A 27,468-nucleotide genomic window follows, 5' to 3' on the forward strand; every position below is an offset into this window, starting at 1 on the left:
ACCATGATATGATTTAGTGGGTCACTCACATCACTAACATACGCAAAATCAATTTGACAAATTATTAAAAAAAAAGCCAAAATCTAAATAAAAAAAAAAGAAACTCTTTTTTTTAATTTCCTGTCTACAAAAAGTGCATCTGTACAAAACAATGTCCTCTTCATACACTTTTGTAAAACTTGTCGCACAAAAGATAAAACTCAAGAGAAAAAAAAGCCACAGTAGCAGGTCGATCTCTCAGTCTCCAGGTCTGTGGCTTGTATACTTCAACTGTACACTTTCAAACTTAACTCCCATTCACAACTCGAACACAACATGACATTTTAGATTTGAAATTAAAATGTTAAGCAACACTGGTTCTGTTTTTGGCCTTCTTTAACTCCAGAATAAGTGACTATAATCAGTTACCAAAAAAAAAAATTCTAACAGTCGGCTCAATCAAAAATAATCCAGAATGTTAAAAGTTAGTATAAAACAACCAGTGAAACACAAACGGCACTGCATTCATGCACAACACATTTACACACCGAATCATCCCTGAAAAAACCTTTAAATCAATGTTACATTCAAATAAGTGACAAACTCTACATACTCAACACCAAAAAAATGGTTATTTCTGAGCAAGTCCGACTGCTTAAGAAAGTGCAGTTATTGCATTAATATATATACACATTTACAAGCACAAGGTCCAAAAATCCAAAACCTGTTCATGCATAAAATAGTTCTTCATTTAGCAACAAAAGACGATTAGAAAGAGTCCAAGATTAGAACTAATTCGTCAAGCTAATTGTTAAGCCACTGCCAGAGAAAGAGACGTTTAACGACCTTTGTGCATAGTGGGCTTTCAAAACATGGAGAAGAGGACATGAGGAAGAAAAACCTCTCTCTTAATGCATTTCCGTCAAGCTTTAATGACAAATAAAAACAGGGATAATTCATTTATCTCCTGTGCCGTCTCGGCGGTGAAGAACCGCGGTGTTTGGAATAGTATCTGGAGGAATGGCCAGTACTTCTAGAGTCGGCTTCGTACGAATTAGCTCGGTTTGTCGAGCGGTGGGACTCTGGCAAGCCCCGCCCATCTCTGTCTGGTCTCTGCTCTCTGATTGGCCGTCGGTTTGCAAACCGCGGGTCTGTGGGCCTGTCACTCATCCGTGGGTTATTAGGGCAATCCAGAGGTATTAGCCGTGGCACAGGTGCGTTGCTCGCGTCGCGGTGGGGGCGTGGAAAGGGGGCGGGGCCTGTTTCCGCAGGTGTGTGTGTAACAGGTGAGGTTACAGTGCTTGGTTTCTCTACTGGCGGATAAGAGAGACTGCGAGTCAGCGGCTCTCGTTCTGGTTTGAGAATCTTCCTGACGTCGCTTTCGAAATCTTTTTGCATTGTTTGGATTATGGCTTCACGGCTCCTTGCGTCCTCAATCAATGCTCCCCAATCACTTTGTTCCTGCAGCAATGAATTAAAACGTCATTAAAAGCTCGTAGAAGTACACACAGCACCTCGTAATGAACGAATGTTATAAATGTGTACGTTACCCTGAGTGTGCGTAGATGTCCCAGTATGAAGAGACTAAATTTGGCTCTGGTGATGGTTACATTCATTCGCTGACGATTTCCAACAAACCTTAACGTACGAAGGATTGCAATGTTTGAACCAGAAATATGAGCATTTAAGTTGAATGATATATAGGCTGTGCACGCTTACCCAATGGAACCATTTTCATTGCTGGCTCTCACACAAGACACAATGATGCAGTCCATTTCTTTGCCCTGAAAGCCATCGACAGTATCGACATCCACCCTAAAACACAATTATGCATGTTATTTAAAGGAGAGGTCCGGTGTGATATTGACCTAAAGTGTATTGAATCATGATACCGAGTGTGAACTAACCTTGCATATCTCATCTCGGCTTGTCCACTCCAGTCCGAAATCTGGGGTCAGTTAGCCGATGCTAACAACAGGTTGTCGATGAGAGTAAATGGGGCATCGGGCTAGCCATGTAAATAAATCACTGTTTTACACCATTTACGAGGCACAAAGTAGCTCCACACTTCATTGGTAGACTTCCAAGGGCCCTGGCATTTAAAACGAGACATTGAGAACTCAGAATAACCACCGGTAGTTTATTTACAAGAAGACTTATACAAACAGTACCTGCAAGAAAATGACGGGCCGCCGCCATCTTCAATGTAGTCACGATAAGTTGAGTGTCGAGCAGGAACGAAACTACAACCTGATAAGTCACGTGAGTCCTCGCGTTTGTTTTGGACTGGAGTTAGTGCAGACAGTTGGCAATTGCAAGGATGTCGGACGATGAAGCTACTGAGTTTTATGAAGACGAGGATGAAACATTTGAGTTATCAGGTTGTAGTTTCGTTCCTGCTCGACACTCAACTTATCGTGACTACATTGAAGATGGCGGCGGCCCGTCATTTTCTTGCAGGTACTGTTTGTATAAGTCTTCTTGTAAATAAACTACCGGTGGTTATTCTGAGTTCTCAATGTCTCGTTTTAAATGCCAGGGCCCTTGGAAGTCTACCAATGAAGTGTGGAGCTACTTTGTGCCTCGTAAATGGTGTAAAACAGTGATTTATTTACATGGCTAGCCCGATGCCCCATTTACTCTCATCGACAACCTGTTGTTAGCATCGGCTAACTGACCCCAGATTTCGGACTGGAGTGGACAAGCCGAGATGAGATATGCAAGGTTAGTTCACACTCGGTATCATGATTCAATACACTTTAGGTCAATATCACACCGGACCTCTCCTTTAACTGTACATACACAAAGTGTATATGCACTACCAGTCAAAAAGGTTTGGAATATTAGGATTATGTAATTTAAAAAAAAAAAAAAAAAAAAAAATTAATAATAATAATAATAATAATAATAATAATAATAATAATAATAATAATAATAATAAAAAAAAATAAATAATAATAATAAAAAAAAGTTATTCATTATAAAATACTATACAATAATACCAATTTACTATATAATACTATACTAAAATACTATATAATATTAGTATTACTATTTTCTATGTAAATATATTCTAAAATGTAATTTATTCCTTTGATCAAAGCTGAATTTTCAGCTTCATTACTTTTATTTCTGAAAACTATTCTAATATGCTGTTTGCTACTCATTTATTAAAAATAAATAATCATAATAATCTTATGCATTTTGCAAAAATAATAAAATGTTAACTGCATGTTAATATTAGGTTTAATATACTCTTCAAAAAACGTTGGACTGGTAGTGTAAGATTTTTAATGTTTTTTTTTTTTTAAGTCTCTTCTACTCACCAAGCCTACATTTTAAAATGTAATTAATTAGGAATAAATAAATAAATAAATAAATAAATAAATAAATAAAACAATTAATTCCTGTGATTTCAAATCTGAATTTTTAGCATCATTACTCCAGTCACATGATTCTTCAGAAATCATTCTAATATTCTGATTTGCTGCTCAAAAAAAAAAAAAAAAAAAAAAAAAAAAAAAAAAAAAAACAGCCGAGTAGAATTTTTTCAGGTTTCTTTGCTCAACAGAAAGTTCAGAACAGAACAGTTAACTGAAATAGAAATCTATAGACAATAAATAAAAACTATTGCTAAATAAAAACTATTAATTTCCATAATCCCCCCCCGCCAAAAAAACAAAATATTATTATTATTAATAATAATAATAATAATTATTATTATTATTATTCTGAACTTTTGAATGGTATATTATATAATGTTACAAAAAGCTTTTCATTTTACGATAAATGCTGATCTTTGGATCTTTCTATTCATCAAAGAATCCTGCAAATAACGTGCTCAACTGTTTTAAATATTGATAATAATAAAAAATATTTTTTGAGCAGCAAATCAGCATAATAGAATAATTTCTGAAGGATCATGTGACACTGAAGACTAGAATAATGATGCTGAAAATTCAGCTTTGAAAAATCACAGGAATAAATTACATTTCAAAATATCTTCAAAGAAAAAGCTGATATTTTAAATAGTAAAAACATTTAAAAATTTTACTGTTTTTGGTGTACAAATAAATGCAGGCTTGGTGAGCAGAAGAGACTTCTTACTGTTAAAAACTGGATTGGATTCAGCTCTGTGTCACAACAATAAATTCCAAAAAGTCAAAACGGTAGTATTTGAAAATATTACTTTTTTTTTTTTTTTTTTTTTTTTTTTAAAATCAAATGCAGGCTTGGCAAGGACTTAAGGGCTTCTTTCAAAACAAAAAAAATAATAATTCTTTATTACTCTAAATGTTTGACAGGTAGTGTATTATCAGTAGATTTTTCTAAATAGAAATTAAACATTTAAATACAACCATAGATACAAAGGTGCAATGCTAATCATTCATTGTGGCAAGCTGCAGAAAAGTTCAAAATTCCATTTTTGATAAAAGATAAATTATTTTCCTAAGTAAAGCTGCACAATGAACACTCACTGAAGTTGGATGCCTGAACCCCTGATGGCTTCCGTTATGCGTTGTTTCTGGGCGTTGTAGGGCGTGATGACCCCCACTCGCACTGATTGCTTCTCCCCCAGCATCTTCAACAGCAGCAAGACTAACTTGACCTCTTTGTGGTTGGAAAATGAACTGACCAGTGGAGAGACAAAATAAGTTCAGGGCTCAGACACAAGTAGTAAAGTAGTACTATTACTAACTAGTACTAGTAAAGTCTACTATCCCATCCACATTCATCCATTTCTTACTCTCTCTCCTTCTTCTCTGCTCCATCTGTCACGTCAAACACTTTGTAGGGCCTGAAGGGCCAGCTGTTGGAACAGCGCTTCTGAGCGGTCTCACTGAGGGGCAAAAAGACAGAAATCAGAAGTGCATATCTCTACTTGATGCAAATTTAAACAAAAATTGCGCCACACCTCTTAATGCAAATTACTAGCTAAAAAAATAAATAAAATAAAATAAAATAAAATAAAATTATTACAGCTAGTCATTTACTTAAATATATAAATTTTTCCTGATAAATGGCACTGAGACATTTATTATTTAGCACAATTAAACTGTCCTTTTGCAACTGTTAATAGAGCAAGACTGTATTAACTATATTAACACTGAAGCCACAGACAAAACATATAAAGGAAAAAAAAAGCATTAGCATGAAGTTACTTTACATCACAGAATGCAGTGTTAAGATTCAATGCCTAGTCACACCAAGAGAGAATATTTGCTCTGTAAATTTTCCTGCAAACCAGTTCTTCTTTTTTTTTTAAATTACATTTTTTCGATTTTTACATTTCTAAATTAATTTGTTGTACATTTTTGTGTGTCTATATAGTATTTTTTATTTTTATTTTTAATTAGTAATTCTTTTTTCGTACTTCAACCCAGTGTTATTTTAGTAATCACTTATATACTATTTTAGTTTTTTTTAATTAGATTTAAAAAATTTTTTTATATATACACATTTTCTGGTTTCACTTCAACTTTAGTTCATTTTAAATTTTGTTGTGCATTTTAGTCATGCGTTTGGTTTGTCTGTATAGTATTTATTTTATATTTGTTAATTTATTTTGTGTTTAATTATTTTCAAACTAGTGTTATCACTGATATACCATTTTAGTTTGTTAATTTTTAAATTAAATGTAATTTTTCATTAATTCATTTTTATTTTAGTTAATTTCTAAATCATTTTGTTGTGCATGTCATGCATTTAGTTGTTTTTTTTGTCAATTTGTTATATTTGAAATTTTTAAATTTTTTTTTTTTTTTTTTTTAAACTTCAAACCAGTGTCATTTTAGCATCACTGATATACTATTAGTTTGGTATTTTTTTAAATTAGATTAAAATGAAAACAAAACAATTATGTTAATTTTAATTATTTTGTTGTGCATTTTTTTATCTATTTATCCATCGAATGTTTTTAATTTATTTTAGTTTTAATTATTTCAGTATTTCAATTCAACTTGTTTAGCTTTTCTTTTTTTCCTTTTTTTGTTAGATACGATAATCCTGCTGCAAACAAGATAAAAAGCACACCTCTATTATTGCCATATTGTTCACCTGAATATTCGGCTGGGTTTTCACCAAATACTTCACAGGTTGCAACACATTATCACAACTGGATCGAGACTGAAACTGTACTAGACATTTCCAGCATGTTCGCAAGACTACACACTACACCTTTCTTGAAGCGTGTGAATAACTGGGGAGCTTTTTCATGTTGCTTGTTAAATGCACCTCTCATTTGTGACTTATGTTGCAGTTTCATTTTATTCTCGGTATGAATAGACCTTCAAAGCCAAGTGAGAGTCAATCAATCAATCAGTGTCAGTGGAAGATGTTTCTTGAGATCTACAGACCATGGTTTAGTTTGCAGTTAGAAGCTCACTGTGTGGAGCACTCACCACACACACGGTCCTCTCAGTGACCTGGGGAGTCTTAATTCAGACTCTGTCACAGTCGTCTTCTCCTGATCATACTGTCTGCACTGCCCCTGCCTACACATCATAAACATGACGAAGCGTCTAATTGCAGAACATTCTCTTGTCTCTCCCTCCCTCTCTACACATGCCACAAGTAATAACGTTATAAAACAAACAACTATGTGTGTGCGCGTACCAGTCGTCTATAAGAGCGCTGTTGTAGATGTACTTGGAGGGGAATGCGCAGATCTCCGGGTGCATGCGGTACTGCATGCTGAGCAGGAGGATGGGAGAAGGTTGTGGGTTTGACTGACAAAGGTTTTTGCATAATCTTGCCATAAGAGACTGGTCGTAGCCAAACTCCTTTGCTTTCTGTTAAAACAAACAAACATAAATGCATGCACAAAATGCAAAGACAAAAAATGCATTATTTTCTGCAGCTTTACTTTACTGTCACTTATATTTAGCCCTTATGCTATTCTGAAAACCCTTGAACTAATTTGGTGTGGTGTCAAAAAGTGATCAGTCTACAAAAAAAAATAAATAAATAAAAAGGGACATAAATCCCTTCGTATGCTAAACTACCAAATACTGGATAAAATTTTATATCAAGTTGTTTCATTTCAGTTAGTTCAGTTTTGTATTAGTTTAACACAGACTGATAAAAGGGCCTTATTATCGGAGCTCATGCACCTCAGTTTTTCAGTGCCAAAACTATCCACAAGTAATTTCTATTTATATAATAACTATATTAATTATAATAACTCAACATTATGTGTGTATGCCAGCCATTTTTAACCAAGAAATCAAGGATCACGCTCATAATCAGATCAAGGATTATTATATTATATTATATTACATTACATTGTTATATGCGATCCTGGACCACTACAGTTAATGCATCAAAACTTAATTTTTGATTAGTAATTTGCATTGCTAAGAAACTAATTTGGAAAATTTTAAAGGCAATTTTCTCAATATTTAGATTTTTTGCACCCTCAGATTCCAGATTTTCAAATAGTTGCATCTCGAACAAATATTGTCTATCCTAACAAACCATACATCACTGCAAAGCTTATTTATTCAGCTTTCAGATTACGTATAAATCTCAATTTTGAATTTTTACCCTATTTGAATTTTACAAAAATTACCCTAATGAATTCTGTGGTCGTGGGTCACATTATATATATTGTGTGTGCGTGTAGGCCATCCATTTTTGCCCGAGAATCATGGTGGTTTACCTGGGAAACAACCGTTGGTGGAAGCTGGTTGGGATCACCAACAAGGATTACAGCAGGACTTCGGTACACCATAGGAATCAGAGTCTCGGTTTCTTTAGCCTGACTAGCCTACAAAAAGGCACAAAGACAAACAAAGCGACTTTGAAATATAGTCGTTAGTCGTATCAGCGCATTTATGATATGGACCTTATATTCTTTAAATAAACACTGAGAAGTGTGCACATCGTGACAACAGGCATTATGTAGTCTTCATTGTGTTTTCTTAACTTATGCACGAGCAGTAATAAGAGATTCAGCTCACTGAAAATGTCAACCGACGATAACCTCTGTATTCAATCAAATAAAAACTCATTTCATGTAACCAAAAACTATGAGATTTCAGTACCTCATCGATGATGACACAGCTGAAAGGTTCATGCCCAAGACGACGGAAGGCATTCTCGAGGACAGTACTTCCACTGGTGCTGAGCGTGCAGCAGATGACATGAGCGTTTTGCAGCACATGAGCTTGACTTTCCTGTCGCCTGCTGCGACACTAAGGAAGAGACAAGAGGAACGTTTGTTTGTGTTGGTATGATAAGTATTGTGAAACACCAATGTGAACAAATCTGACCGTTTACCTCTTTAATCTGCCGACTCAGTCTTTCTCTCTCTTTCAGAAGCTGCAACTTCTGCTCCGTCAACTTCTTGAACTGTCACCCAAACCATGAAAAGACCGCATTAAAACAAAACTGTGATATCTATATTGTCTGTCTTTTAGAAACACGTGTGAATGACGCATTACATCAGGAGAATCCTTCTTGGTCTTCGCACATCGCTGGGAGAGATTTTCAATACTTTGGTCCAGTTGCTCCTTCCGCCTGTATATGTCAGCTTCTGCAGTTTGCTGGGTTCGCTCTATATACACAAACACCTTATACATTACACCACATGCATATGCATTAACTCTTAAATTACAAACGCATGAATTTATCTCACGTGCTCTAGCTTTAGTCTGATGGTCGAGGCTGAAAGGCTTCAGTGACTTTGAGATGGTCCTTTCACTTCCCAGTCGCACCAGGTTTATGTCACCGCAATTGCCTGTATACAAAAGTATTGCGTGAAACATGCTGTAATGTGACCGTATAGGATCATTCATGCAAATATGCGCAAGCTCAAAACCTTGAGGTGCGTTGATGTTTCGGCATTTCTCTTTAAAGATCAAAATGACTTTCTTCATCAGACTGTCGATGGCAGCGTTTGAGGGCGCACAGAGAAGAACACGTGTCCGTCGAGACTTGTTGTGTTGGTTCCCAGCAGGAGCAGCACTGTTTATACCCTGACCAGATAACCACACACAAGACATTCAGGAAACAAAAAAGTATCTTGAAAGTTGCAGATTAAGAGCATGCAAGGCAAAAGAAAAGCATTCAGACTAAAAACAAATACCGAAGATAGTAGTTTGTACAACAGGCCACCAATGGTTTTACTCTTCCCGGTTCCTGGAGGACCATGAATAAGGAGAAATTTTGGGGTCTTCTGCGGTCTCCTTATCATGGCAAGGCCACAATCTATTGCTCTAGCCTGGTCCCTGTTGAACTCCTGAAGTGCAGAAAGAGCAAGCAAACAAACAAACAAAACAAACATGTTGGATCAAAATAAGGTTCACTTATTGGACTTATACATGCATCCCACAATAGATTCTCAAACATGAATAAGAACAGGTGTGTAGGGTTGTATTAAGTGAATCAACAATTTCAGTACACTAACCAAAGTTAAACCACGGTATTTGTAGTAAAACTGTGGTTATACAAAAACATGGTGAATACACTTTTACTGTTATAAAACCAGAGCTAATAAAGGGATTTGTTGTTTTTGTACTTTCTTTCCTTTCTTTGTTTTTTCTTTCTTTGTAATTTAAATAAATAAATAAATAAATAAATAAATAAATTCAGAAAAAAAAAAAAAAAGATTCCTGAACCCACCCGAAATCCTGATCTGAAACAAATGATTCGTGAACCATTTCAGATCAGGACTCGTTGCACGGATCGCCAATCATTCAATTCACTAAATGATTCACAAACCTGCTCTGAAGTCTTGATCTAAATCGAATGAGTCACAATATGTAATTTGAGATCCCAATCTGAATCAAATGATTCATAAAGTTCTGATCTAAATCAAATGATTCGCGAACCCACTCTGATCTAAATCATATGATTCCCAAACCTGCTCCGAAGTCCTGATCCAAATCGAATGATTTGCGATACACGATTTGAAGTCCCGATCTGAATCAAATGATTCACAACGTTCCGATCTAAATGAAATGATTCGCGAACCCACTCCGAAATCCTGATCTAAACCGAAAGCGCGCGATTTGAAATCCCGCTCTGAATCAAATGATTTGCGAAGTCCCATTCTAAGTCTAATGATACGCAAACCTACTCCAAAGTACGGAACTAATTCCAATGAGTCACGAACCCGCACTAAAGTCCCAATCTAAACCAAATGATTCACGATATGCGATATGAAGTCCCAATCTCAATCAAATGATTGACTTGCCGACTGGAGAATTAGTGAATCATTTTGCAATGGTTTAACGGATTCAGTGTTTCGAAAAGGTCCGTTTCACCAATCACTAAGTGCTTTATAAAATCATTACAAGTGATGTCGAAATTTGAAAATGAATGGTTCTTTTACTTGGTTTTTGCTAGTGAATCCCTTGAAAGGAATGATCGAAGTCACGAGTCGGAGTCATTTATGCTGGAATCGCTCCGATTGATACACTCAATTGATTCGGTTCATCCATTCCTCGTTTCGCGTTTTCAGCCATGTTTACACGTCAGTACTACTACTGGCTTAGCTCACTAGTTTTATGACATTAACTGAAATAAGGGATGATGTTTTCTGAATTTTGCGTGAAAAAAAAAAAAAAAACACTTTCCATAGATACATTCTTTCAATACTTCAAGTACCTCTTCAGGAAAATTGACATTTTCAACGGTTTTCTAGGCCTTATGTTGTAAAAAGTCAAATTCAAGTACTTCAAGCGCTTTAAGGACCTTGTCAAACCCTGCAACCCAAACTTACCGGTGAACCCAGGTCCGTTGGGCTATCCAGAGTGTGCGTGAAATAAGACGCATGTGGAGCAAGAAGAGGACGCAACATTGGTCCACTCCGCAGGGAACACAGCGCACGGAACTCCCGGAATATGCTGATCAGCGATCCAATGACTTCACAGCACACCGGTTGGGAATTCACTGAAGATACATTACCACGTGTCTGAATTGTCAAGTTCAGGATTGACCTGGAACCTGGGGAGGGACAGAGTAATGAGACGGTGGACATAAACATACATAACCCTAATTAATGACACCACAAGTCACACAGCTGTACCTCTGTTGGACACATTGGACCGAGAGACATAACCGAAATGAGGATGTGGTTCATGGAAATTAGGCTCATTGCGGGCATATGCCCCAGTGTTGTCCGGCAACCAAAGTAGCACAAGGTCCTCTTCTTTTGGGTACAGCTGTCTAGCATCAGTCTCCGGAGAAATGCTTGCTACAAAAAGTAGTAAAACTTGGTTGATACTTGAAAGAATATAGCCCCTGGCTTGTTTCAGAATACACTTTATGGAAAAATCAGAAGATGAATTGCCCAAAATGGCTGGACTTACCCGTGAAGCTGGCACTAGCTGTGCGATTGCTGTATTCTATTCCCTGGACTGTTAGGTTAATCTTGACTCTGTCCTCTTTGAGCCATTCATTTGCCATCTATTGAAAATGGAATTGATTAACACTTGTACAAAGTCCAATTCTTAAAAATTCAAGGTATAGTTTACCCAAAAATGGAAATTATTGGAAATGGAATATTCTTGATGAAACCTGAGAGCTTATTAAACCTGCATAGACAGCAATGCAACCAACATGTTCAAGGCCCAGAAAAGTAGTAGGGACATGATTAAAATAGTCCTTATGACACAAGTGGTTCAACCATTATTATATGAAGTAATTAATTAAAAAATTAATTTTTTTTGTGTGACAACGTATTGTCAAGTATGGTGACCCATTCTCGAATTTGGTCCTCTGCATTTAACCCATCACGAGTGCACACACACAGCAGTGAGACTTGAACACACACCCGGAGCAGTGGGCAGCCATTGCTCCAGTGCCCGGGGAGCAATTGGGGGTTCGGTGCCTTGCTCAAGGACACTTCAATCATGGTACTGTGGAAAAATCACAGTTATTCAAATTGGTTCATTCAAACCAATTCCCCACAGTCCCCACCTTCAATTCCTGCCGGTGCGGGAATCGAACCCGACTCTCTAACCACCAAGCCCCATTAAACCACTGATGTCACATTTACAATTTTAACAAAGCCCTTACTGCCTTTCTGGGCCATGAATGTGTCAGTTGCGTTGCAGTCTACGCAGGGTCAAAAAGTTCTCAGATTTCATCGTAAATACCTTAATTTGTCTTTCATAGATGAACGAAGGTCTTACGGGTTTGAAACGACACGAGGGTAAGTATTGACAAATTTCTCATTTTTGGGTAAACTAACCCTTTAACTGTATAAGACCTAGTCCTATTTACATTCAAATGTTTAGGCATTACAGAAATAAGATGTCCCACCTCTTCAAACGCGTTAATTAGCAACAGGGGGTACAAGGTGTTGAAGTACTCCAGGTAGGTAGGAAAGTGAACCGGCACTCTCTTTAGTGGTAGTTGGCACAGATCATTTGGACTCCCAAATGCTTTGTAATTTTCAAGCATCCTATATTCCCATTTAAGGATTGCTTGGGTCAAGACTGAAAGGTCAAACTTCGGACTTTGATCCATCGGGGGTGCTGGTCTGTTAACTGGAGCATTAACTGGAGCCTCAGGTCTTTGGTATACCTTGTAAGATGGTGGCTCTGAGGTAGAGCTTATTTTAGAACTAGTGACCAACTTAGGAGCATAAGGAGTATGTTGTAAAGGAAGTGGCTTCGGGAGTTGTTGAGGAGGGCGGGATTGTAAAGGAAGTGGCTTCGGGAGTTGTGGAGGAGGAAGGGGTTGTAAAGGAAGTGGCTTTGGTTGTAAAGTAGGGAGAGGTTGAAAGGTTTTTGGAGGTGGCATTGGTGGGGGTCGTGGAATCTTCGCTTTCGCAACATTAGCAGCAGGAGGAGGCTTCGCTCCTTTCTCCATTTCAAGGACAAGCGAGGCACTGCGGGAGCTGGGGGTGTATATTTTTGTGGTTGAAGGTTTGGCTTTTTTCTGAGACACAGGTGACATGCCAGGCTTCAAGAACAAATGATCATCATTTCCACCAGGAGGAGCTGGAATAGGTTTAGGCGCCAACACTGGTTGGCCTGGGGTATCGGACTCACTATCCGTATCAATGTCCATGTCAACGGGATCTCTCTGGGTAAGAAAGAGTTCTTCATCATTTTCCTCCTCAAACTGCTCCATTTGAGAGCACAGTTCCATGTCAGTGGGTTCCATCTGAGTGAGGAACATCCATTCTTCATCATCCTCATCTTTTGATCCCAGAGTAGGTGGTGGTTCCTCCTCCATGTTGACATCAGCAGTGTCGCTTGCCTGGAAGTACTTGGATTCCAGTTTTGTATCATTTCCAACCCCATCACCTCTAGAACTGGTTTCTGATGCAGGCTTTTCATTATCCTGCTGATGGTCAGGATCTGGTTGAGGAGAGGGTAAGAAATCACCACTCTCGCTGCTTGCAACTGTAGGTTTCGGCATGCGAGTTTCACTTGGCTGTTTGGTCTTCGCTGGTTTGGGAGCTAATGTTGTTGCTGGCCTCTGATTCTTCTCACGACTTTGCCTGAAAAACTGAATATCTTGCGATCCCATAAGTTTCTTGTTGCCTTTTACAATACGCTTCTGTGGAGTGGTCTTAGCGGCTCGACACACTCGCTTCGTCTTCCGTTGTGGGTCCACCTGCACTTTCTGGCCATGGCACCTCAGTTTGGCAACGCAATCCAGGGAGCGCTGAGAAAGTTCAAAGGCTTTCCGTTCCTTCTTTTTTAAACCCAAACGCTCTGCTGTTGATTCTGGCTCAACAACTTTACGCACCTTCTTTGGAGGAACAATGGCAGGGGTGCCACGTGATGTGGAGGCAGAAAAATATGGAGAGGAAACGCAGCTGGAGGATGGAGAGGAGGATGATACAGCAGGAGGAGTAGTTGAAGACGAAGGTTCCTCTATGTCCTGAGATGTGGAGCCGCGTTTCCAGGGGTGGCGCCTGATTTTTTGAGCAAGGGCATCAATTATCAATGGCTTTTTAGGCTGTTTCTTAGCAGATGGAGTTGTTTTGGGGGTTTTAAGTGGCAGAGGTTTTGGTTTGACAAATTTATCCCAGTTTTCTGCACTACTGGATGGTTTAGCCAGTGAAGATGCACATGAATCTGCTGGCTCTTGTGGCTGCTGCTGTTCTCTGATCTTATCTTCTGCTTGCTGACAAGCCCTCTCAATGTCTTCATCTGGAATTGGTTCAGTCTCTGAACTTGATGGAGATGCTTCATGAGGAGGTTCTTTCAACAGTGGTTTGAGTAGTAGGTCTGATTGGGGCTTCTTTGGCAAGACTGATGCATCAAAATCTGAATCGTCCCAGGCAGATGCCACATATTGCTGGGTCTCAAACTCAAAGACTTGTGACTCACTGAGATCATCATAATCACGACCCGGGCTCTCAGGCAAGACCCGATCTTCCGGAGACCTCAGGATGGCATTTGGCCTTTCATCATTATCAGAATCATCATCATCAGAGATGACAATAGTACTGGACTCCACATTTTCTTTTGAGGTGTGCATAGACCTGTTAGGAGTTTTCCCAACAGCACTACTATCAACTTCAGAGTCACTAGATTCAACCTTGTGGACAGATTTTATCAGACAGTTCCATCTGACATTAAGGGGTTCATCGTCATCCTCCTCCTCCTCCTCAACAGCTCCAAAACCACATTCCTCTTTAGCCAATACAGGTTTTAAGGACTCACCAGGCTTTTGTTTGGCAATGGCTTTGATCTTTGACAAATTCTGGTTATCATTTAATCTGGACCGAATTTCCTGCACTCTACCCAGATCTGGTTTAATGCATTCCAACTCAACAGCTGGTCTCCGCTTTGAAATTGACACTGGGTCAGGGGGTTCCTTCTTAGCCTTAATGATGTCCTGAAGACCTCTGCAGATTTCCTCATCTAAGACGCAATTGTCATCCAAACAATTCCAAAATGGCTCCTCTTTGATAAAAGCAGATACATCTGCTACTCTGCTCGGACCTGCCTCCTGGTCCTCATGTTGTTGCCGATTTAGGGATGGCACTGAATTTCTGGAAACAACAGTGTTTGTAGCTGCCTCGACTGATGGGGCACATGGGGGTGGAACAACAGGGAGCGGAGAAGCAGGTCTTTCTGGCATCGACCGGACAACTCTTAACAAACACTTCTGAAGCTCGTCAGATTCAGAACGTGTTAGATTCCATCGCTTTGTCGTAACTCTGCGCAACTGCTTGTTAAGCAAGTTCAGAAAGTGGGTTGCGGATGGGACGGATCTCCTTATCCCTTCTTTCAGCAGAAGTCGAATCAGTTTCATGCAGCCAAGAATTATGGCACCAATGCCTTCTCCAGATGCATGCTGTCTTCCAACTACCCCAAGGTTGTATGAGGTTGAACTGACCCCATGAACCCCACTCATCCTGTCTGGTGTTTCTTCTGACAGGACGATGCACAAAACAATCTCTTCCACCCACTTGTGGGCACAGCGGGAAAGTATTCCCATTCGTCCTTCAGTAGAGTGTAGCTCAACAATTTGAATAAGTATACGAGTAAAGAACTCGGACACTTTATCACACACGCTTGTCTGTCCGGTTAGCATGTGTCGATTTTCTCGTATCTTATCACAAAGATAGTGGATGACTTCACTAATATAGGAAGCGTTGAGCTCTGGAAGTTCCATTATGGAACGGACAAATGGAATGAACCACAGAAAAGTGCTGCCGTATACGCGCATGCTCTGGCCCATTTCAGAATCAAGCACGGTGACCAGGGATTGCATGTCCTCATAGATCATATAGTTGCTGGAAATACCACTGTTGGATGACGAACTAGATGCCTACATGATGAACAGAAGGAAAAACAGAGTATTCAGCTTTTTCCTAACAAAGACTACCAAGAGTGCAGTAAACATTTGTTTCATAAAGTGGATGCAGTATCAAAACAGTCTTACTTGGTTAGATTTTTCTGAGGCATAACAGTCATACACCATCTGACTGCAGGTCACCATATTGTCATCATATTCAGGTTCCACTTTAACCATCCCCCTGTGCATTCAAAAATGGATTAAATAACTTCACAAAACCCTACATTAAAGACCAAAACTTCCAACAGACACGTGCTGTCTAAAAAGGCACCTCTTAAACCATTTGCCTTGTCAATTAATGGGCAGGTTCACTGAAGCAGAAATTAAAAATTTTTAATGGTTTCTGATGATCTTGCCTGTTAATTCATCTTATATACACACAGAATCTAAGGTCTTCACAGCAACCAGTCATAATAAAAGTTTGGTTTAACTTGAACAAATTGTGACAGAAATACAGTTCTGTACAGTAGAATGTACACCTAGATGATTAAAATTATATTACATTATATTTTATTTTAATTTTATACATGTGACCCTAGACCACAAAACCAGTCTCAAGTAGCATGGTTATGTTTGTAACAATAGCCAAAAATACACTGTATGGGTCAAAATGATCGATTTTTCTTTTATGCCAGAAATCATTAGGATATAGTAAAGAATGTTCCATGAAGATATTTTGTAAATTTCCTACTGTGAATATATCAAAACTTCATTTTTCAATAGTAATATGCATTGCTAAAAACTTAATTTGGACAACTTTAAAGCCGATTTTCTCAATATTTAGATTTTTTCTATATATATATATATATATATATATACATATACATACATATACACACACACACACACATTATATTAAATATAATATAATATTATTTTATATTATATTATATTATATTATATTATATTATATAGTACTCTTTAAATTAACTTATTAAATTGTGTGTCTTGATTTCAACATGCTTTTTGATTACTAAAATTTAGTATTTTTTTTATGATTGCCTTTTGATGAGTCACGATTACAGCAGACACATAATGAGATGCAGTGCCATAAGTGTATTGCATTTAACATTGTTCCTATGCAATGACTGCATTTCAGCATTGCATCAATTCTCTTCAGTAAATCAGACTTTCTTACCTCATGGTTTTTTTCCGAATGTTTCTTATTTCCGCAACATAACTTGCTGCACCCGTGATAGTCTGGAAAGCCGTATTAGGGTCAACCTGACCCCAGATCTTAGAACCAAGTCGGTCCAGAATTACCATAAAACAGTGAAGGGCTGGCCAGAATGGGTCAGAAGCTGGATTGTCCTCTGAAAAACAATGAAACTTTAAGTTTCAAGTACTGTATCCCCAAGACATCATGAAACGCTCAGCATGACATACCATTTTTCAGCCCATCCATTGTATTGAGAATGCAAAGGGGGATGTTAAACTGTCCCATGAACAAAGAGTCCATTGCCTCCGCGCTGAGCTGCGTTAGTAACATACAGATACCTGGAGGGCACAAAAGAGCCTAACTTCAAAAAGGTGACATCAAACTCATCAAGAGATGAATATATATATATATATATATAAAAAAAAAAAAAAAAAAAAAAAAAAAAAAAAAAAAAAAAAAAAAACAACTTATTCTACTATAGAATACTAAAAGTTATTCTACTATTATAGTTATTTATTTAACCGTATATGCTCAAATATGATGAGCTGCAATTAACAGAAAACATGTGACAAGATGAACTGAGACCTCTTTGTGTTGCTATTATGCAATCATGTGGAGATATGGGGTCAAAGGTTAATAAGCAATGCAAAGACAGAGTCTGGCATCAAAACCTCAAGACTTAAAAGTGATTTCTCACAGAAGCCACAAGACAAACCAAAACATCTCAAATTGTACAAGTTTAGTAGCAAAAGAAATGGCGATTTGGCGAATATTCTAGAAAACAGACCTAGCCAGTAGTTCTTCTTGTTTTGCGAATCATAGAGGTGAGAGGGCAGCATTTGTATGACGCCCCCTGCATAAGACTCTTGATTCAAATCTGGCAAGTCCAAAGATATTCCAAGCTCAATGACATAAAACATGCAGGAGAAAATCTCCTGAAGGTCATAGTAGGCATCCCGGTCCACACTCTTCATGGTCTTTGCTGTATCGATTGCCCAGCGGCGCACCTGGAGTACAAAGGTGGAGTTAGAACAAGATTACCAAAAGAGGACCAGCCCAACACGATACGGCTTTTCGGCTGAATTACCTGTTCATTGGGATGAACGAGAAGCAGATATGTTCCTTGATACTTCTCAAACACAGTCAAAGACTGCTTCATGTCCTGCAACTTGCACAAAGCCTTTACCACCAAATCACCTGTAGAGAAAGAAAAGATGAAGAAAAGCACACTTACATCAAAAAAGACAAAGCCATAAAACAGACAAATAATCGACATAATCGTCAGTGTCCTAAACCAGACAATTAATCAACATAACCGCAATCATTTCTTAGACAATTAATCGTCAGCCAAATTTCATATTTGTGACAGCCCTACTTCTACCCCCCTACAATGTACACATTTTACTCAGGAAACAGATGTTCATAATAGCAGAATGACTTAATTACTCTCCTACAGGCCTCCTTACATACATTGTCATAATGGTAGAACAACTTGATTACACATTGAGGAAGATTTTATTAACCAAAATATAAAGGAATCAAGTACAAACTGGCCTCCTTACATACAAGAGACACATGATTGTAGTAGTAGATTACATACATGGCTATATTCACATTGAATATACTTAATTCGTAGTTTGATTAATAAAATATATCTTCTACATTATAACCTTTGGTTCTGATTGTTCAGTTGTGGCAGATTCGGCATTATGATTGGTCAGATCGCCTGTCAATCAAGTGGTTTCTGAAGGGTTAATTACTTTAAGCCAAATTTTTAAACTGCTGCCAATAACAATAAACTGTATCTAAATTATACATGTAAAAATCAGAAGCTCACAGAGCTGCAATATTATGACAAAAATCATTATTGTAGATCATTGCTCTTTATATTGTAATAACGATTATTATGGTTATCGTTTTGGGCACGTCACATTCTGGCTTCACAGACACACATGTCAGTCCATTACATTAGCCAAGTCAAGCACAAGATATAGAGATACTTCCGTTATATGAAGCTGCAAAATTAATATATATTAATTTTTTCAGCGGTGACCAATCTAAACACTTCTGATTGACTAACGCATTCCTAAGTTCAACAGAAATGCGTTTGATTGGTTTTAAGGCTCAACGCTGCACAAAACAGTGCGCAAATAAAATCTGATGCAAGCGAGCGAATCTAAATGCAATTCTGCAAATTGACCATTTTAATTCATTTTAATTACAACAGCCTTAATGTTGTTTAATTGTGCATGCCATTTTTTGCCCCTTTGTTTTAAATTAATGGGGCATTTTGTTCATTTTGGTGGCATTTTTGCCATTAGCCCTTATGAATTTTTTCTGACCCTGCTCCATAGTTAACTAACATTTAAGTTTGTGCTATTTTAAATTAATAAATTAAAACTAAATAGATGACACTAAATAAAAAAAATATATATTATTAAATTTAATAAAAAAAGAAAATTATAAAAAAAGAAATAAAAATAAATAAATAATAAGAAAATAATAATAATAATAATAATAATAATACTAATACTAATACTAATACTAATAATAATAATAATAATAATGCCATATAATGGTGCCATGAACTGGGACGATCCATTGTAAGCACCACAACATCCAGTGAAAAAAAAATTAAAAGTCTTCCCAATCTTGCAAGAAGAAAAAAATAAAATAAAATAAAATAAAATAAATATATATATTCAGAGGAAGAGTTTCAGAAGTCAACAAAGCAGAGATACCAGCTGACCATCTTAACTTATGGGTCACTCTTGTTTATGTTACTCCCTGCTTTCCACAATTATTTATTAGCTCTCATGGTTCTTGCTTAATTGTGGGACTTGATCCACGGGTCTGTTTTTAAAAGACAACTTTTCTTATTTAATCCTTTCAAGGTGTCCAGAGGTCCCAGAGGCATATGCATATATATATATATATATATATATATATATATATAACACATGAGCTGTCAAGACTTTAATCTCAGGCCTGGTTTCACAGACAGGGCTTAGACTAAACCAGGATTAGGCCAGAGTTGAATTACATTTAAGTAATTTTTATAAATGTGCCAGAGAGGGGAAAAAATATATTAAAAAAATAAATAAAAAGACAACATTACTGGTGTGCATCTTGCGACAAAGGCACTGATATATTTTAAGATGAGTCTCGAACTAGGCTTAAGCCTCGGCTATGATACCAGAGGTTAGTGTGCAATGTACACATTACTCATTTTACTCACATAGGCCACAAGGCATTTAAATGCATCCGACTACAAATACTTTAAATGCAATTTCTACAATTGTCTTCTACTGAATGGATAAAATATTTTAGCATTCGCTACACCACACAGAATGATGTTGCATATGAGAACGTGACTTACACAGATCACGGCAGCAAAGCAAGTATGGATACTTCAGGACTTCAAACAGCAGGAAACGGAGATTGTCATGGAATTCTGCAGGAGAGATTTTCGACACAGGCTTCTCATGATCATCTTCAATAATAAAGATATCATCCTCTTCCAGCTCCTTGTCCAGAGTGGTTCCCAACAAATTCATGAGTCGAGCCTTCTCCATTTCCCACAAACGCTGCAAAAAAAAAAAAGCAAGATTTAGTGCCTGAACATGTGCAAGCTCGAAAAACACAATTACATTTATGCATTTAGCAGATGCTTTTATCCAAAATTAATTATAAGAGAGGACTAAAAGCAAGTAGTCAAAGAGCCAACAATCTCCACAATAAACAATGTCAGTTTAATTAGAAAACTAGATTAGGAAGAGACTCCCTCGGTTATTCTTATGGTTCACATGGCTTTCAAAATATTCTTTAGATTTAAAAAAAAAAAAAACACAAGGCAAATACACAATGTGCAACTGCATTTATGCCACCTCTAAAACACATTAAACAGTCTGTGTACAGACAGCTAAGTGTGACTTTGGAAGACTTTTGCTTGCTGTGTTTGTGTACCTTGTGCAGATCAGGGACCCCGTCTCTGGCTCGATGGTATTCCACCACACACTCCAGACAGCAGCTGAGGTCTTCATTCAGAGAGTTCCTCTCCCTCTCGGACAGCCGTCCTGAGCAGTAGCGACGCAACATGGCGACTATCGCCGCGTCACCCTCCACCTCAAGGGCGGTGGTGCACCACAGACACTTCTCCATCACGATCACCTGTGCACAAACAGATACGGACAACTTAATATAACACATCCTTGAAATGTTGTTGTGGTTTCCCCTCTTCCCCGTCAAAGAATTACTCTTGAGTCTTGGGTTTTGATGCCAAAAGACAGACTTTATTGCCGAAACAATCAAGCCGAGTTGTCTATAGAGAACTGATCCTACTTGGTCAGAGACAGCTTTTTATACTGGTCTTCTCATGCAAACATGTCAACCGGAGTTATTGGGGGTCTCCGGAGTAACTACGATCATGGGAAACAGATGGTTTTCTATACCATGGTCTCACTAGTGGGCCCCCTAACAATAACAGTATGTTGACCTTTTCCATACTGTGGCCTCACCAGCGGCCCCTACAACAACATAGGATGTGCTTGCCCAGCGAAATATAGGGTAGAACTGTAAAACTAGTAGTAAAATAATTTGGATATGATTCCTTTATATTTTAGTTAATAAAATCTTCCTCAATATCAAGGAATCTTCTCCATGCATTTCTACAGCATTCCTCTTCTCATTCTCAAACACCTTCATACATCTCTTTTAGCAGTCAAATACATTCTTGATCATAGATTTAAAAAAAAAAAATAGTGGATTAAAGAAACAGCTCACCCAAAAATAAAAATTCTGTCATCATTTATTCACCATCAACTTGTTCCAAACCTGTATGAGTTTCTTTCTTCTGATGAACACAAAAGACGATACAAGCAAAAAGTAGCTGGTAGCCATTGACTTCCGTAGTATGGATACTTGTGATTCTTCAAAATATCTTTATCCTCCACATAAAAAAAAAAAAAAAAAAAAAAAAAAAAAAACCCTCACATGTTTGAAACAACTTAAGGGTGAGCAAATGACATTTATAAGGTGAACTATCCCTTTAAGAACAGCCTTTGTGATAATGACTGTGCACACAAACCATGATAAGACTTCAGCAAAGAAGAATAGTGGGCAAAAACTGAAAGTAAATGATAGGGAGTGTCAAACCCTAAGGAGGATTGTTTCCAAACTACAGAACTACTGCAACCTCAATATTCACCTTAAAAGACCTTGTTTCTATGGTTTAATTGTAAGAAGATGCAGTAACACACTTAAGAGAACAGGTGTACTCTGCAGTCCCATTCAAGACAGTTAGAATGTGTTGAAAAACTAGCAAAATCTTTTTTTTTTTTCTTTTTAAAGGGGTCATCGGATGCCCATTTTCCACAAGTTGATATGATTCTTTAGGGTCTTAATGAACAGTCTCTAATATACTTTGATCAAAAATTCTCAATGGTTTTGTAAAACAACACCCTTTTTACCTTGCCAAAATCAGCTCTGCAAAAATCACCCCTCTCCCCACCCCTCTCTTCTCTCTGTGGAAAGACGGTCTTGTTTACATTAGCCGCGTTTAGCTGTTAAACTTCCCAACTACCACGTTATAAGGAAAGGCAATCGCAAAGATTCATAAAAAACGCTTATACTCACTTCTGCTGTAAGTGAAGCTGGATCATGAATGATTTGCGCGAACATTGACGGATTTATATAGATCGGGAGGCGCATTCCCTTCACAAACAAACGTAATCTACTGCATCTTCAGCGGCTCAGATGTCGGGAGTAAATGACAACCACTATGTTCATTATTACATCCAGCAACACAACACCTCAGTCGCTCAATCTGAGATATTCTTGTCTAACTTACATCCCTGCTCTGGCATCAAAACATGGAAAAGTTACTGGACTGTTACAGCTGGTCTAAGGTAAGAGCTCATGTCAATCAACTATTGTGGGAGCGGCCTCTGTGGGTGTGACGGCACAACGACAGGCATCTGAGAACGGCTTGATTTGAAAAAGGGGATATTGTTTTTACAGATTAATCAAAAACCACTGCATGGACTTTTATCATTATAGGGTAGATTTGTACATGCACTGCCAACACACATTAATGTTCAAACAACATGAAAGAGTGAACTTAGCATCCGATGACCCCTTTAAGAAAATAACCAATTGTTTTGCTAGATAATGAGCTTCATCCTCGGCTGGGATTGTTTAGAGCCCTTTGAAGCTGCATTTAAACTGCATTTTGGAAGTTCAAACTCAGGGCACCATATCAGGTGAACATTCCTAAAAGGTTTTCCTCAAAAAACAATTTCTTTACGACTAAAGAAAGAAAGACACAAACATCTTGGATAACAAGGGGGTGAGTAAATTATCTGTACATATTTGTTCTGGAAGTGAACTTCTCCTTTAACATCCATCCATGAAAGAGCTGCAATTGTTAAAACATTAAAAATCACTGACGCCACTGCTAAAATGCTAAAAAGATGGCATCATGGTCACAAAACATGGATAATTGGAGCACAAAGATGAACTTTAACATCTGCCCTGACCAAACGAATCACCCGACTTTAATGTTATCAAAGCACTGTGGACAATTTTAGGGAGTGAGCAGAAGAAGACTCCCATCCTCAAGGCCTTCAGAAGCACCTGGCACATGTTTTGATAAAAATTAACATTCAACAATTAACAAAAATTAAAATTAACATTAACATTCAACTGGAGAAATCCAAAAGTTGCATGACTCTATTCGAAGGTGTTTTGAAGCTGTATTAAAGGAAAATATTGCTCATTTCCCAGGTGTTGATATTACTATGTCCATCTCCTGTAGAAACCTTCTTATTGACTATTTGTCTATTGTTGACTATATATAATATTAATCCAATAGATACTGTCAAAATCAAAAATATAGTTGAGCACTTAAGCAAGGCACCAAACCCCAAAATGCTCTCCAGGCACTATAGCATATGCCCAGTGCTCCAGGTGTGTGTTCACAGTGCATGTGTGCACTTGGAGTATGGGATACCATATTCCAAACAATGTGCATCAAGTGTGAACAAACACAACAGCCAGAAAATAAGAAATGTGCTACCACACAGTGGAAATTTGTCTAATAAGTATACAAATCAAGGTCATGAATACACCCTATTCTGCAGCCTCCACTGTATGTTTGTACAAAGATTATATTATGCATGCAGTGTGTAAATAATCAGTGTTCAGCTGCAGAAACATGTTATTTCCTGCATGAACATGACTGAAAAACTGTATTTCTGATAGGCCAGATCAGGGGATATGAATGCCTTTTGGTTGCTTTATCTGAAAAACACGAACAGAAGAGGAGAAACGAAACTTATCTCTAACGTTTCCTCACCTGAATTACGTAACTCATTCACAAACTAAATTATAGCCACCACAGTCAAGAGTTGAAAGCCAACACGCACTCCCTGACAAAGCATAACATAAAATAATAGTCTCATTTGATTTACACAAATGCTTCCACTATCCACAACATCAAGAAAGTGTAAGCTGAATTAACATTAGTTACCTCAGAGTGCAGCCTAAAACAAAAAGACGTCACTCAGACAAAACAGAACGTTTACTTTTTACCTTAAGGCCTCACAAAGCCACAAAACACTGAGGTCCCTGCAGGAGGAAGAGTGAACTTCATCTGCACACTATAAAATCAAATGTAAACACGCGTAAAATGCACTCAAAAGCAAGCGAAAAAACAACAAATGAGTTACCCACAAAGCTGCAACGGAGGAAGCCTTGAGTCTGTCAGGTCTGTTTCATCTCATTCCCACACTGACACGGTTGTAAATTCCTTATGGCCACTCACAAACGTGTTTTACATGGACTCTTTCTCTCTGTCTTGCACTCGATTCGCATTTGATGACCCTCATTTAAAGAGAATAACATTCTGAAGTGTTAAGAAGTATAGGCTTTATAGACCGATAAATTGAGAGTGACTCTTGAAGGACCAGCACCACATCCTCTTGTACTTCTGATTCAAGAATTTGTCTTCCAGAATCTAGCAGTACATGTTGGGAGTTCATGTTTATTCTCCTACCCTGAAAAGTCTGACTTGCAGAGACGGACCAAAATGAACTCCCAAAACTTCCTGCCAGATTTTGGAAAATAAATTCTTGAAAGAGTGGTACAAGAGGATTTGATGCTGGTCCTTCAAAAGTCACTCTCAACTTATCCGTTTATAAAGCCTATAGAAAACAGTCTTCATGTATTTCACAACACTTCAGAGTGTTATTCTCCTTAAATGAGGGTCATTTTTTAGGATTTTTCACCCAAGAAAAGTCTCTGAGAACCTGACACATTGAACTTCTGAAGACTCCAGGTAGGTTGCAGCTCTGGAAAATGGTGGCGCTGGAGACTAAACGGTTCCTGATGGTTTCACAGCTAACTCTTCACTTTAATTCTTAATTCTTTTGCAGTTAACGTGTCTTTTCTTCTTCACCGTTTTTTTTTTTTCTCACCATGCTGACCCAACGAGCATTTCTCTGTCCAATGGTCATGCCTTAACTTCGCAAATTCTAGTATTGCATTAGTTTTGCATCGTTCTCTTGGGCATTTAATAATTTCAGTCTGGGTTCGATCTCTTTTTTGGCTTATTTATATGTAAAAGAAAACGTGCCTAATAATTATGCACACCTGAATACAAGAAGTTTTTCACTTCCAGCCTTCATGGACAAATATACACTACCGTTCAAAAGTTTGGGGTCAGTAAGACTTGTAATAGTCTTTAAAGAAGTCTCTTATGCTCATCAAGGCTGCATTTATTTGATTAAAAATATAGAAAAAAAACAGTAATATTGCAAAATGTTTTTACAATATAAAATAATGTTTTTTATTTTAACACTTTAAAATAGAATTTATTCCGGTGATGAAAAGCTGAATTTTTAATCAGCTGTTACTCCAGTCTTAATGATCCTTCAGAAATCATTCTAATATGCGGATTTATAATTAGAATGATCAATGTTGGATAAAATCAATAGTTGTGCTGCCAAATATTTTTTGGAACCTGTGATTTTTTTTTTTTTTTTTTTTTTTTTTTCAGGATTCTTTCATGAACAACAAGTTTAAAAAGTACAGTGTTTATTCAAAATATAAATATTTTATAACAATATAAATTATTTATTATTAACTTTTAATAAACTTTTAATTATTAACTTAATACATCCTTGGTGAATAAAAGTATTAATTTCTTTAAAAAAAAAACAAAAAAAAGGAAACAATAAAAATGTACTGACCCCAAACTTTTGAACGGTAGTGTATATCACGTATAAATGATTAAATACAAAATTAATAGTAGTTATTAAGATTTATGTGGTTTGGAATTGGTAAAACGTGCTTGGTAAAAAAATATGACCAGAATATCAACGTGCCTAATAATTATGCACACAGTGTATGCCCAGTGCTCCAGGTGTGTGTTCACAGTGCATGTGTGCACTTGGAGTATGGGATACCATATTCCAAACAACGTGCATCAAGTGTGAACAAACACAACAGCCAGAAAATAAGAAATGTGCTACCACACAGTGGAAATTTGTCTAATAACTATACAAATCAAGGTCATGAATACACCCTGTTCTGCAGCCTTCACTGTATGTTTGTACAAAGATTATATTATGCATGCAGTGTGTAAATAATCATAGTGTTCAGCTGCAGAAACATGTTATTTTCTACATGAAAATGACTGAAACGTATTTCTGATAGGCCAGATCAGGTAATATAAATGCCCTTTGGTTGCTTTATCTGAAAAACACGAACAGAAGAGGAGAAACGAAACTTATCTCTAACGTTTCCTCATCTGAATTACGTAACTCATTCACAAACTAAATTATAGCCACCACAGTCAAGAGGTGAAAGCCAACACGCACTCCCTGACAAAGCATAACATAAAATAGTAGTCTCATTTGATTTACACAAATGCTTCCATTATCCACATCAAGAAATTGTCAGCTGAATTAACATTAGTTACCTCAGAGTGCAGCCTAAAACAAAAAGACGTCACTCAGACAAAACAGAACGTTTACCTTTTACCTTAAGGCCTCACAAAGCCACAAAACACTGAGGTCCCTGCAGGAGGAAGAGTGAACTTCATCTGCACACTATAAAATCAAATGTAAACGCGTAAAATGCACTGAAAAGCAAGCGAAAAAATAACAAATGAGTTACCCACAAAGCTGCAACGGAGGAAGCCTTGAGTCTGTCAGGTCTGTTTCATCTCATTCCCACACTGACACGGTTGTAAATTCCTTATGTCCACTCACAAACGTGTTTTACATCGTCTCTTTCTCTCTGTCTTGAGCTCGATTCTGCTCTCCACAGAAAACACGCCTGCCGCCGAGTCGCGCTGCGGTGACGCAAAGAAGTGGGCGGGTCTGTCCATTGCGCCTGCGCAGCATCACAGCGCGGGTTTGGCGGAATATAAAGGGCTTGTGTTATTGAAATGGCCTTCTGGACAATTAGGAAAATGCGTGATTAAAGCGTGCAGGAGGAAAATATTTATACAGTCAAGGAGCAGCTTATTTGGAAATAATAGTTTTTAAATTATA

At 37.5% G+C, this 27,468-nt stretch overlaps 1 protein-coding gene across 5 annotated transcripts; it reads right to left on the reverse strand.

The window, feature by feature from the left end:
• Positions 1–84: 84 nt before the first annotated feature.
• setx (senataxin) lies at positions 85–27,293 on the reverse strand. Of its 5 annotated transcripts, none has more exons than XM_051093204.1 (26): positions 27,093–27,293; positions 20,879–21,082; positions 20,292–20,499; positions 18,000–18,109; positions 17,700–17,919; positions 17,140–17,250; positions 16,892–17,066; positions 15,841–15,934; positions 12,250–15,726; positions 11,295–11,391; positions 11,012–11,179; positions 10,706–10,929; positions 9,068–9,220; positions 8,801–8,957; positions 8,618–8,719; positions 8,424–8,536; positions 8,260–8,331; positions 8,025–8,174; positions 7,640–7,747; positions 6,595–6,770; positions 6,381–6,473; positions 4,727–4,819; positions 4,458–4,610; positions 1,699–1,794; positions 1,530–1,617; positions 85–1,440 (listed from the first exon to the last, which is right to left on the reverse strand). In XM_051093204.1, the coding sequence occupies exons 2-26, from the start codon at positions 21,071–21,073 to the stop codon at positions 940–942; spliced, it is 7,134 nt and encodes a 2,377-aa protein (XP_050949161.1). In that variant the 5' UTR covers positions 21,074–21,082; positions 27,093–27,293; the 3' UTR covers positions 85–939. The 5 variants fall into 5 exon arrangements, with proteins under 5 accessions (XP_050949161.1, XP_050949158.1, XP_050949162.1 ...); XM_051093201.1 differs by having other exon boundaries at positions 27,089–27,293; XM_051093205.1 differs by lacking the exon at positions 27,093–27,293 and adding an exon at positions 24,644–24,724.
• Between the last annotated feature and the right edge of the window lie 175 nt (positions 27,294–27,468).

This window comes from Labeo rohita, chromosome 21 (genome assembly GCF_022985175.1).
Source record: "Labeo rohita strain BAU-BD-2019 chromosome 21, IGBB_LRoh.1.0, whole genome shotgun sequence".
NCBI lineage: Eukaryota > Metazoa > Chordata > Actinopteri > Cypriniformes > Cyprinidae > Labeo > Labeo rohita.